General features: G+C 36.3%; 1 protein-coding gene across 1 annotated transcript in view; it reads left to right on the top strand.

Annotated features, from left to right (window-relative positions):
* The first annotated feature begins 1893 nt into the window (after positions 1-1893).
* Positions 1894-14368, top strand: part of LOC108514446 (uncharacterized) — a 191047-nt gene continuing 178572 nt past the window's right edge. Inside the window, exons 1-2 of the mRNA XM_017850721.1 lie at positions 1894-1959; positions 8019-8103. Of these exons, the coding sequence (XP_017706210.1) occupies positions 8067-8103 (37 nt within the window). The 5' untranslated portion in view covers positions 1894-1959; positions 8019-8066. The remainder of the gene's footprint in view (positions 1960-8018; positions 8104-14368) is intronic.

The raw sequence follows: 14368 nt of genomic DNA, 5'->3' as shown, positions 1-14368 counted from the left end.
TAACAGCACTGTTTTAATCTGTGAAAATCACAAGAAAAACAGTCATAACATGCCACAATTATCAGTGAAGGCATAACTGCATGTATTGATATGGGACTCTTCATAAAATATTTTGAAATCATTTCTGATATAGTAGAGTGCTAAGGGAAGAAGGCTCTTATTACCTTTTTTGTTCTTGGACATATGTGCCCTAACAGATACATTTCTAACTGAAATTCCCCGGAAATAAAATTTACAATAAGACATAGCTTCTAATATTTTAACATTTTGTTCAAGAAAAGCCTCAGTCTATTAACCCCACCTCTGCCTTTCTCTTGCATATGAGGGTTGTATTCAATGACTGAATGGGAATTTCAGGTAGGAAAAATGGGGAATGATGTGAACTTTTCTGAAACCAGTTTTTGGTGTGTGTGTGTTTGTTTCTTTACCACTCGCTTTGAATCAAAGTACTTAGCCCCTCATTGGATAATTATGGTCTTCCTATCAAAATCTTATCAAGATAACAAGAGGGAAATAATTGAATAAGCAAAGCCCACTATTCACAGTACAAAAATTCATGACAGGTTTTACATACATTTCAGTAGTAGTGGGATTTCCAAATAAATATTAGGAACTCTGAGAAAACTAAGAAGACTGTAATGCTAATGCTTTAGGACTTCTTTGCAGGAATTCAAATCGACAGTTTTTATAGAGTTTTATTACTTGGGTAGTCATGTGCTCAGTCTTATGGGAGACAAAAGAAATTTAAACAACTAGTTCCTGCCCTGGTGGGGCTTACAATCCAGCACAGATCTTGGTGGCTTGTACCAAAGCTCTATGCTTCATATTTCTTTTGAGTGAGTGTAAGAAGAGAAATGGAACTACCTGTAATGACTAGGGTAGTATTTTCAGGGTTCTAATAGGTTATACTGAAACATTAATAAAGTGTATATAATTATTGTTAAGTAAATTGTAATTGATTTATAACATATAATCAGAAAAGTGCACAATTCCTGTATGTAGCTCAATGAATATTGACGAAGTGAACACATCTCTATAACCACCCTCTGATAAAGAAATGCCCACCCTCTAGAGGGTATTCCAGAGGCCTTCCTTGTGCTCCTCACCTCAGACCCTGCATTCTTTCCTCACAGATCACCATTATCCTGTTTCCTATTGTCATTAGTAAGTTTTGCCTGTTTTCAAACTTTATATTGTTAAAAACATAGATTATATCCTCTTTATGCTGGCTTCTTTCCAAGTAATATATGTGAGAATATACTATATCATTGAGTATAGCAGTTTATTTTCACTGATGTGAAATATTCCATTGTATAAATAAAATGCAAATTATCTATTCTACTGTCAATGGACATTTGGATTGCTTCTAGTTTTTAGCTGTTACAAATAGCACTGCTATGATCATTCTTATATGTGCCTTTTGCTACACATCATAAGCCTTTCTGTTGGGAGTCTGAGGTTTGGGTCATAGTTATGGATTCAATTTTTAAAGATAATACCAAATAGTTTCCTGAAGATTACCAATTAACACTGCAACAGGCAGTGTGTGAATATTTCAGTAGTTCTATATCTTTCTCAACATTTGATATTTTTTAAGAAGCCATTATTTTGGGTGTGTGTGATGGTCGTGGTTTTATTTGTGTTTCCTGGTTGATGAATGAGTTTTGAATGAATATCTGTTCACATGCTTCTTTTCCATTTGGTTGCCTATTTTTATATTCAACTGCCTGTCTTTTTCATTGATTTGTAAAAGTTGTTTATATTGTAAGGTATATTTGTGCTTAGAATTGTGGATAATACATAGACTAAAATTCAGTATTTCAACTTATTCTAGTAGTTGATCTCTAGTCAAGTATGGCTCCATCTAACATTGATCATTTCCTTTTTCCCCCCAAGTTACTCCACTTAACCACTATGAATGATAGCCTTGTCTCACCAACCCCAGCCCATCATCTGTTGGTAAGCTTTGATCTTCAGTGACCTTCAATGTACATGTTCGTGTATTGCCAAATCCTATTTTATACATAACTGTATCAAAATCCTAAAATAAAATCACAGAAAAACTCCATAGCTTGTTGAATATGGCTCAGAATCGTTGGTTTTACCCATTAATAGAGGCAAAAGGTGAAAAAAAGAGAGTGCATTTTAGTCAAAAAGAGTAAGAATTTTAAAGTGTAATGGGAGAGTGTTCTCAGATTAACATCTCCTTTTTAATGAGTTGAGAACTGAAATGTATTAATAACTGCTTTTTTGTGATTTAAAGATTTAAATATTTCATGTAAAGCTGGGAATATTTGAGATCTCTTAATTAATGTAAGTGTCCATGCATACCCATAAAAGGACAGAACATAACATCTATTTTATGAAATAGTGAAAACTTATATCCAGAAGGTACCTTTGAAGTCATTGATGGATAGCCTCTGAACCTGGAATGCTGGGGTTGAAGATGGGTGGGAGGTAGTCGGGAGTGACAGACAGTTCAGGGAGAGCCCATGAGATCCTCTTCAGTCAGAGCAGCCAGGCTTTCCACCAGTTATTCTCATTGACTTCTGAGACTTATGAGTTCCTTTAAACATAAGTTGAAGCTGCTGTTTTTAATATTATGGGTCTATTTTAAATATTTTGCTTCTAGACAAGGAGGTAGGACTCAGAGAGATTAATTGGTTTGCTTCAGATGACTTTGGCAATGGCAGAATCAGTATTGAAATCCAAGTTTGCTCTCATCACAGTGCTCCTAGACTCTGAGCTTTGTGTAGGCTAAAGTGATATCCTAATGATTCATTTATTTTCCTTCCATCTCACTTCCTGGTTCTGGGTAATATATTAACCTGAGTTAATTAGAGATTTAGAGGAAGGTTTCTGCATCAGGAAAGGAGTATAATTTCATGGGCTTCCCACTGCTCCATGTGGTCCCTGGGTTCCTAGCTAGCCTGATATTAATCATAAATTCATAGAGTATCTTCTTTCCAACTCATTTTATGGCCCTCTCACAAGTTTGGATTATAATTCAATTATGCAATTATAAGTTTCTTATTCTCCTTATTTCTTCTTCTCCTTATTCATCTACTGTAGTTGGACCTCTGTATCCATGGATTCCACATACATAGATTCAACTAAACATGGATTGAAAATATTTTTAAAAAATGGACAATTGTGTCTGTACTGAATGTGCAGACTTTTTAACTGTCATTATTTCCTAAACAACATGGTGTTAGAACTATTTGCATAGCATTTACATTGCATTAGGCATTATAAATAATCTAGAGATGATTTAAACTGTATGGGAGGGTATGCATAGGTTACATGCAAATACTATGGCATTTTACATAAGGGACTTGAGATTTTGACATCTACAGGGGTCTTGGAATCAATCCTTCATATACAGAGCAATGACTTTGCACATTTTAGATGCCTAGTATTGACCCTGTTATATTGGCCCTCATTGGGACTTGTTCTGTTTGGTTTTCTTTATCTGCTCTCCTTTCTCTTTTCTTATTCCTATTGTTTGGTGCTAGCAGATCTGATGATTTGGTCAGAGACACCAGGAGACTTGACAGAAGTCAGAAAGAAAATCCAGAAAATAACCTAAAGGTCCTTGTTGACTTAGTAGAGGAAAAGTGCAAGGGGGCTTATACTTATCAGAGAAGGGTGGCTAGGACAAAAGCTGGGAGGGAGGTCCTAGTGGCCTAGGCTTGAGAGACACATGATAAGGCCTGCAACTAGGGACATGACCAGAAGTGGCCTGTCTAGACTGCTTTTATTGGTATTCTGCTCCAGAGTTACAGAGCACAGAGTAAAGTAGAGAAGGACAGGAGGGAAGCACGAACTTTTGCCCATGCAGTTGATTTCTTGGATTTGGGGCCAAATATTTTTTAGCATAGTACACAAAAGCAATGGAATAATAGAGTTTTAGAAACTGATGGGGTCTTAGAGATCTTCTCATCCTAAAATTTTACCTTGTAAATGAGAGAACTAAGTCCAAGAGAAGTCAAACTAAGCCTCCTGGCTCAGTTCTGTGTGGAGTTGTGGAATACCAATACCAGTCCTATGCTTGCCACCCATATAAACTCAGTTTCATAAGAGAGAAGAGCTCAGGGCAAGAGGTTAGGTTTTATTTTAAATGAAGTTCAGAAACCATGGAAGGGAAATAATATAATCTGATACACAATTAAGAAGATGAGTTCTGCTGTGTGGAGAACAAATTGGCAGAGAAAGAGTGGAAATTGAGAGAGCCGTTAAGAAGCTATTTCAGCAGTCCCAGAATCAAATGATTGTGGCTGGGAGATGAAGATGGGGAGAAGCAGATGTATTTTTTAGTTAAAAACCTAGAAGACTTGATGAACTGGATGTGGTAGACAAAAATATAGGAGAAAGAAAAGATTTATGGTTTGAGCAACTAAGTGGATATAGGTACAATTTCTAAGATAGAGAAATGGGGAAGGGTGAAAGTAGGATTCAGGGTTGGGAGGATTGAGGTAGAGGGACAGTGGGGAGAAAGTTTGGGATAGTAAATGAGGGCTTCCATTTGCTATAACATCAACTGCTGAAACTGCCTTTCCAGACCCCTGGAGCATGGCTTGTTTCCCTGCATCCTCCTAATTATCATAAGGCATTTTTTTAATTAATTAATTTTTTTTTTTGCCAAAGAATACTGAATTATAAGGGCCATGATAAAGTCTTGTCTTGTCTTTTCCTTTTCCTTTTCCTTTTCCTTTTTCTTTTTCTTTTCTTTGAGACAGAGTCTCACTCTGTTGCCCAGGCTGGAATGCAGTGGCATGATCACGGTTCCCTGTAGCCTTGACCTCCCAGGCTCAACTGATCCTCCCATGGCATGATCATGGCTCACTGCAGCCTTGACCTCCCAGGCTCAACTGAGCCTCCCACCTCAGCCTCCAGTAGAGTAGCTGGGACTACGTGAATGCACCACACCTGGCTAATTTTTGTATTCTTTGTTGAGAAGGAGTTTTACCATGTTGTCCAGACTTGTGTTGAACACCTAGGCTCAAGCAATCCTTCTTCCTCAGCTTCCCAAAGTGCTGGGATTATCGTACTGAGCCACTGCACTCAGGCTTAAAGTCTTATCAGTCATCTACTTTAGGAATGTCAAGCTAAGAAGATAAGGTAGGGAAATAGTTTCTACTTCTGTTTGTCTTTCATCCATGTAGAAATGGAATTAGAAATCCTTAGCATTCCTGCAGCCCAGTTTCAGAGAGCCTTAAGTTGCATCTACTGTAAAAGAAAGGGTGAAAGAACTTTTTCACAGATGTGCTGAAGGAAATGTGAGAAGGTAGGCCATCCCTGTCCAGTATGCTGTTGCCATAATTACTGATTATACAAATAGCAAATGCTTTTTGAGATCCTTCTAAATGCCAAGCTTTGTTCAAGGCATGGACGATTCCAGAGAGGAAAACAGAATCTTTGCCTTTATGGAAGTTACATTCTAGAACATTGGTTATGTCAACGCCCTGTTCAAAAACTTTCAACAGTTCTTTTACCATTTCAGCAGCATAAAATGTAGCCCTCTGCTACAATCAAATAGACACACAACTTGATGTCCCCCAGACTACATGTATTGTCACCTCCATGCCTTTGCTTGTGCTCTTTCTCTCACCTCCCTGCCTTCTCTGCTCTTAAGTTAGCCATTCTGATCCACTCAGGACTGGTAGTCAGTACCACAGGGGTGTACTGGCTAGCATTTGGTTCTGATTAACCCTGTGCTTACCCTTCCAGGTATAAGTAGCTCAGTTCTTCTTGAACCCTCTTTTATGTCACCTCAGGCCTCGGTGATGTTGTCTTCATTTGAACTCATAGTACTCACTGATTTATATCACTTATTTCACAAAGCTCACGTATTTCCTTATGACATCTGGCATACTTTTTTCCATGTTTTTTGCATCTTTATTTACAATTTGACTTATGTTTTTGGCTTTTTTTCCTGAAATAAATGGCAAGTCCCTTGCACAACTCAGGCACTAAATAGGCTTTTATTAATTGATGGATGCATTAGGAAGGACTCAGCGTCTCGTAACTGTCTGCTGGAGACTTAAAGTGGAGAGGGCCCCGTTTGCTGAAATTTTGCGTCATTGTGCCCATCTCTAAGCAATTCCATCCTTCATGGCCTTTCTACACTCCCAGCTCCTGTCTCAGAGTCCTCCCTTATCACCTCAAGTTTGCAGGGACATTACCATGCCAGCACCCCTTAGGATGCTTGGCTAGTTTTCTGCATTAAAAGGACAGTGGGATGTCTTGCTTGCCAGCCAATTTAATGCAGGCTGACACTCCTGGCACACTGAATTAAGGTGGAGGAGCCAACAGACTCAGAGAAGAGTCCATTTCTATGGAGGTTAAAACAAGAAAATGATGGAGCACAAAACACTTTTATTTCCTTTTTATACTTAAAAATAAAGAAGACAGTAATTAAACCAGACCAGAAGATGAGTTCTGATTGTTAATTGCTGAGGGAGATGCAGTATTTTAATTTATCCCAATTCATTTGCAGAACTAGGCAGACAAGGTAACACGTTCTGTGCTCTAGCCCATGAGATGATGCTGACAATTTGAGATTTAGTCATTTCTGGATGTTCCAGATTTGCTATTTTAAAACTGTAACTGCAATGGTATTTTCCCCCCTCTGGGTAGAAGCTGAAGAAAAGTGTTGTAGCCTTTTATCTAAGAGCGTGAGGCTACAGGGTCCTGACTTTCATAGGGCAAAGCTGGCTTACAGATTTACTGAAATAATTACCAAATTATTTAATAGGTTTTGAATTCTGAACTCATAGTTTGTTAGTGGAGTCTGCCAACTGAACATAGAATCTTAGAACAAGGGCCTCCATGGAACTCTGCTAAAGCATTTAATATTCCCATTTCTAATTGTAAAGCCATTTGAGCATATAGTAGTATGCACTGGTGTAACTGACTCCTTGGCTATAGAGGTAGCATTTGATACATTTTGGATAATGCTTTCGAAGTAATGATAATGTCAAATGTACAAGGGCTCAGCTAATGAACCCATTAATCAGCCCGTTATTGAGCACCTCCAGAATGCAATGCACTGAGCTGGGAACCATGAAGGATGAGGCACAAGGCAGATTTCATTCCTCTAACTGAACATTTAAATATTCTGGGAAACTTTAAAAAATGCAGATGCCTAGGTCCCACTCTAGGCATATGGTTAAAAACTCCTTAGGTGATTCTGATAGTCATCCAGCATTGAGAACTACTTTTATAAAGTATAGTTTTGTTTTCAAGGCATTTGGAGTCTAACTGGGAATATATAGGACTAAATTGGGAATATAGATATAGTATATGTTGATCACTCTATGTGTTTTTAGCCCTGTACACAGACAGCATCTGATAAATTTATAGGGAGAGGCATGGACAACATAACTACTGTATTTAAGAGAGGAACAGATCACAGGAACAGAGGCTGGGTCGTCATGGAAGAGGTAGGATTTGAACCTAGGCTTTGAGGGCAGGTAGGATATAGATAAATATAGATGAGAGGTCAAGGCATTCTGAGTGGAAGGCTGGCATAAACCTAAGCTGAGGGCAGGAGTGTATAACGTATGTGCCAGGTATTAACTGGATATTAGTTGAAAGTAGTAAGAAAGCAAGTAGTAGAAAGTAGTAGGAAATCACAGAGACATGGGGTCTTGAGCCCAAACATCTGGATTTGAGTTTTGCACATGCCACTACATAGCTTCTTACCTTGACAAGTTATTTTACTTCTCTAAGCTCCAATATCCACATCTGCCAAATATTCATAATAATAGTTCCTATCAGGTTGCTTAGATCCAGTAAGGCAATGTGTATATGAGCACTCGATAAACTATAGAGCCCTACCCAATGCTAGCTATTGTTACTGTGTTTTGGAGGGGAAGGCATTGAAGGTTATAGAGCACAGAAATGACATACAAAAATTTTTAATCATTCACCCTATTTATCTATAAGTGAGCAAAAGAAATAGCTAAAAATAAATATTTATCATCACTGAATTACTTAATGTAACTGTGTTTAAGGACTTGGAGCTCACACTTTAAAAAAGAAGATCATCCTAACTGCCCCTCATGACTACTGCAGAGGCTACGCCTGAAAAGGCAAAATGTGAGTATCTATGCTTACCTAACAACTTGACATACAAGTCATAACACTCCAACTGTTTTAACCAGTCTTTTCTATTAATTAGTGACCCTCAGAGCACTATACTTGTTGGCACATCTTGAAAGGATTTATTCCATTCCCTTTATTTAAAATAACCAATTTTGAGAGATCTTTTAACTTATTGTGCTGTCCCATATGGTATCCACTTGTCACGTGGGTTATTAAGTCTTTGAAATGTGGCTGGTGAAACTAAGGAACTGAATATTTAATTTAAATTTAATGAATTTTAATTTAAAATTAAAAACTGATAATTCAGTTATTGGAAAACCTTTAAGCATGTTTGGAACAAATTTGGGCATGTAAATCTATTTTTTCAAGTGATGATTTTATAAAATGTAAATACAGATTAAGTAGTTCTGATAAAAATTTAGCATGTGAGTTGAGATGTATGTAACTACAAACAAAATACATATAGAGTTTTGAAGATGGAACAAAAAAGAATGTAAAATATCTAATTCATTTTAAATGTTGATTAATGTTGAAATGGTAATATTTAGATGTATTTTATTTAAATAAAATATTCTATGAAAATTATGTTATACAAATTAATTTCACCTTTTTTAGTATGTCTACTAGAAAAATTTAAATTACATATAAATTACATATTCAGTTTACACTGTATGATCTAGCTTTATTGAGGTATAATTCACAAATAAAAATTGAATATATATTAAGGTGTGCAACGTGTGTGTTAACATACATACACATTGTAAAATTATTACCACTATCAAGCTAATTATAATATCTATTACTTCACATAGTTAGCTTTTTTTCTGGTGTGATGAGACTACTTAAGATCTCTCTTAGCAAATTTCAGGTATACCATACATTATTATTAATTACACATTATATTTCTTTTAGAGTTAATCTAGACTTGGCAACAAATACAAGCAATCCTAAGATATAGTGCTACACATAGAGCTAAGGTTATTACTGTTCTGCTACTTCCTCTTGGCTCCTGTTACCCCTGACAGTATGTGATACAGGCCAGCTGGCATCTGCCCAGGGCTGCCAACAGAGCTCTGTGATGATCACTTTAACTCTCTTTTTATTTGGATAACACAGAACATTTTTAAAGATGGGAAGGTCAGAAAGGGTGGAAGATCCAGGAAGTGGAGGAGGAATATTCTCTAGTCCCACATGACCTTGATGCTATGAGCTTGGCATTTCCCTACATCTCCTTAGCAACCTGACCACAGTCTGAGAAATACTAACATAGAAAGATTTTTGGGCAGTACCCTGTAAAATCTGTCTGAGGTATATATGAAACTTATTAGCATTTCTTGGTGCAAAGAAGGCAAGATACTTTGTTAAAGAAGACCAGAGAATAAGGCAGGGGGAAAGTGAGTCAATAAGAGACAATTTAAGAGAGTGCCTTTAATTTAGAACTGAAGAGTTGAATCTTAATGAAGAATATATTATGGGAAAACATGTTGAATATGTGTTTTAGGAGATGATAACCAGATGCCACTTGAAATTTGGGTTTTATTTGGTTCTTTAACTCTTTTTAGGAAGAAATTAGAAATAATTTGTGTTTTCTTCACTTACATGTAATGAAATTAATATAAATTATTATATTTGAAGTTTTTGTCCAAAGAGCTTCTACTTACTTTCCACCTTCCATAACTCTTTACCCTAGAACTGATGGCCTTAGTTCCAGCTTCTCTCCTCTTCAGCTTCTCCTCTCTACAGCTTCTCCCCACTTCTTGGCACTCGAATCCTTCTCTCCATCTGAACCTGTTTACAAGCAGGTTCTTTCCACAGATGCACTGTTATTCAGACCTTTATTTGTTTTTTGCTTAGCTGGTGTGTGTTTACTTTTCAGCAAAGAAATTCTGCAAAATAAAACTTAGGAAGAGCTCAAATATGTAAATCAGATAAGATCTAAGCTTCTCTGATTGAAAGAAGGAAGCAGCCCCAAGGCACATGAAATTAATGAAGCACATATTTAAAACCACTGCCTTAGCCTGGCTTCCATTCACGTGTTATTTCTCTTGGGACATTTCTGTTTTCAATATTATTTTCAATAATACAGTGTAAAGCTTTATCTTTTTTAAAGGGAAATTCACATTAGTGAGCTAGCAGTAGGGGGTGTTGGTGGTTTATGTTGGCTTCTATCACGGTGCCCATCTTAACTGACTGTCAAGGCATTTATTTACACATTTTTTCTGGCACTAGATTGTTAAGAACTTGGAAGACAGAAATAGCTAGTCTTACTTATTTTAGCACATTTAGCATCAAAACAGCATCTAGCACTTAGTAGGTACTTAATTAATATGTGCTAAACTGAGTCCCGTTGTGTCTGAGGTGAGGCTTTTGTTACACCTGTCAGGCATTTACTCTGATTACACATACAGGGTTGGCCTTAGCCATGTGGTCACACATCTTTGCTTAAGATTATCTTTTAAATAAATTTATGTGAAGCCTCTCTGAAAATGTAGCCTATTAATGGGAAGGATGGAAACCCTGGGAGTATGACCAGTTGTTTTATTATGGTTATGAAAACAAATGTTTTAAGCCCCTGGGGCTTTTGGATACAGAAAATACTTACTCAATGATTCTAATTAAGAGATGGCTCATTCTCTGTCATAGTTTCCATAACTGGATTTTCTTTTTGTATCTTCACTTCAGAGGTTCACTGGAGCAACTCTGTAGAACCTCTAAAATAGTAGAGAAATCTGGTTTTATGAACCATCATTAAAATTGTGTTAAGCTGATGATATATGAAAAATGAGGTTTTTTTAAAGATAAAAGAAATGTATGAAAATGTTTTAGGCTAGTGAAATATTTGGGATTAGAGCTACTCATATATTTTTTTCCTATGGAAATGTTAGTATTTACACTCATGTCTTAGATGAGTTTAATATGACCATTTCAACCTCTTCATGAACTTTATTGCAAAACATTTATTACTTATAATGACTTACTATTTCTTTTGGGGGGTTTAATAACATGAAGAATCCTATGTATGAAAATATTTGATTAATTGCAAACATGTTGGTTAGTTTTGGATAAAAGGAATTTTAATAAGACAATTTACCCAAACTGCATTAGGAAGTTATCTCTGTGATTTTGAAGAAATGAGGATTGACTTAAAAAAGTAATTATATAAACATTGTTGGAGAAAAGTTTAGCCCAATGATAGTAATACAATAATATCAAAAATAATAAAATTTCTCACATTTATTGAAAGCTTATATGTCAGGTGCTGTGCTGTTTTGTAACAATGTTTAAGTTAATCTTCAAACAAATCTCTGTGACATACGTTATTATTATCCTCAGTTTACAAATAAAAAAACAAGGCGTAAGACAATAAGGTTCATGAGCAAACTGGAATTCAAGCACAAAATTGTGTGACTCAGGAATAAGAGCTCTTAAAAATCATTTTATATACTATCAATATGTATTTGCAAATTAAGTTATAGTTTTCATAATAAAGAAGGAACAGACCTTGGCAACTTCCTCAAAATAATAGATGAAGTGCACTTGAACGTGTAAAAGATGCAAGCTTATATTCTTACCCCATTATGAACAAAGAAAAGAGAAGCCTCAAAGATTATTGACTAGCTGGAGCTTTAATATAAATGTTACTTAATTTCTTGTAATTTTTAGACTCATTTGTGGAATAGATACTTGCGCTTGGAAATTATAAAAATAAATGATGCTAGCATTGTCTTTTCTAAGGCATTGAGGTATGAGTTATCTTGCTGTATCTTGTGAATTTAACTCTTTTGTTCAAGGGCTACTTTTTAGTGATGGTAGAAAATCAGAACAGCTACCTCATTGCCTCAAATGACAACAAGGACTCAGGACTGCCAGGTGGAAGTCAATGTCCACATGCCTTCACTGGAGCCATTTCAGGATCTATGTGAAATGTCTGCTTTCCGACCATGGCTGCCTTTCTCTGCTCCTTTATGAACAAGTCTCAGGCCTTGTTCTGCTCAATAATCTCATGGCCTGAATGTATGGGTATGCTGTGTCAATACCTTGATATGTCAAGATCTGCTTTCTGGCCCCAGTAAGGCCATTAGGGCTGCCAGAGCGCATATAGTTTCTCCACGGTCCACAGCTGATGGGTAGCACTTGTGGACAAGGGAAATCAGGGACTAATCAACAAAGAGCCCAGCAAGAAAGAAAATGCTACTTTGGGAATTTAACTACTCTGTCAAAAGCTAATTCTAGTTACAAAGGGGGAAATCGGAACAGCTGCATAAGCACATTAAATGACAAAAAGGGGCAGGAGTGCTGGCTTAAAATGCAAGTGTCAGGGAAACGTGTGTATCTCACCAGGGTGACCAGCCAAGTTTCAGAGGAAATTTCCAGTACTTATAGGGAGTACATGGCATTGGGAAAAGCAGTAGATTTGTAGAAAAGAGCAGCAAGGAACTCAGGAGCACAGTGCCTATGCAGAGCCGCAGCACTGCTGTGTGACTTCAGCAGGCTGTCAGGTCTCTGCATCTCAGAACATTGCCTGTAAATGAAGCCTAGCTCATCTCTAAGGTCTTGTCTGAAATATGGAAGACATGATGGTTTCCACAAAGCTGTATTTCCAACAACAAAACAACTCAGTGACTTTATATATTAATAAATTATATTGCTTGTCACGTGCACAACACATGACAATGTTGTAATTATAAGTGATTGTAATTAAACTAATGGTAAGGGATATTTGATTAGTAAGAAGAAGGGAATTAAAAGAGGAAAGGGCTGTCATGAGAGAAGAGAAAGGCAGACAGGTTGTGAAGTCATACCTAGGAATAACTCCCTGCCTTTCCTCCATGAAGTAAATGCTCTGGCTAGAGCCCTCCTCAAAGCAAAATTAGATTTTAGTTGAAATTTGATGAAACAGTTTTAATTCCAGAACTCTTGCCCTTTCCATGTGAGGACAGTGCTTCTCTTGGCTTTGAATTGGGAAATTAATGTGAACCAGGCTTCATTCCTCAGGACCTCATTACCCTAAGGTAGCAGCTACCTGTGGCCTGTGAGTCTACCTGGTGATAAGCAAGGAGATATTTTGTGCAAGAATAAAGAGAGAGTTTGGCCTTCAATAATTTATTGTGAAATTTTCAAGCATACAGCAAACTTGAAAGAATGTTAAATCAATGCCCATATACTTACTACCAAGTTTCTTACCATTAATATTTTACTGTACTTGATTTGTCACATACTCATCCATCAATCAACATGCATATCATTAGTTAGAATTCATAATTTGTTTATAGTTTTTCTTCTTTTGATACAAAATGTACATACAACAAAATGCACAAATCTTAGGTGTACAATGAGTACACTAATGATAATATATGCCTGTGTAATCCAAATTCCTATCAAAATACAGGATATTCCCATCACTCCAGAAATTTCCTTCATGTCACTTCTCAGTTAATCCATCATACCTTCCAACAGAATAATAACTGTTTTGTTTGTTTTTTCTACCATAGATTAGTTTTATCTGTTCTAGAACTTTGTATAAGTGGGACCATATAGTATGTGCTTTTTTGTGTAAGTCTGCTTTAACTTGGCATAATATTTTTGAAATTTATCCATAGTGTTGTACATGTCAGTATCTCTTTTTATTGCTAAGTAGGAGTTTATTGTACATATATAACCATAGTTTATCAACTCTCCTGTTGTTATATATCTGGGCTGTTTTCAATTTAGAATTATTATGAGTAAAGCTACTGTACACATTTTTGTACAAATCTTTTGAAAACATACATTTTCATTCTCTCTGGTAAATACCTAGGAGTGGAATTGCTGGGTTGTAGGATGGAAGTATATTTAGCTTTATAAGAGATTGCCATACCTTTTCCAAACTGATTATGCTATTTTACATTTCCACCAGCAATACTTGAGGGTTCCAGTAGCTCTACAGCCTCATCAACATTTGGCATTATCAGTCTTTTTAATTTTAGCCATTTTGGTGAGTGTGGTGATATCTCATTATAGTTTTGATTTACATGAAGATTGAGTTTTTAATTGCTTAAAATTTGAGTGGGTGAAGAGGAGAAAAACCTTCATAGTAAGAGTACTAACGGAGGTAGAGTTATAAAAACAGAGAGCCCACTGGCCAGACTTTGAATAGGTAATATATTTAAATTTTGCTGAGTTTGAGTTAAGAGGAGGAAGCCAAGAAACGCTTTTAAGTATTTTCAATTTTAAGTATAATAAGTATACTTTTAAGTATACTTTTAAGTATATATTATAT

Source organism: Rhinopithecus bieti, unplaced genomic scaffold (genome assembly GCF_001698545.2).
Source record: "Rhinopithecus bieti isolate Rb0 unplaced genomic scaffold, ASM169854v2 scaffold_2451, whole genome shotgun sequence".
Classification (NCBI taxonomy): Eukaryota; Metazoa; Chordata; class Mammalia; order Primates; family Cercopithecidae; genus Rhinopithecus; species Rhinopithecus bieti.
This window is presented reverse-complemented; position numbering and strand designations above follow the sequence as displayed.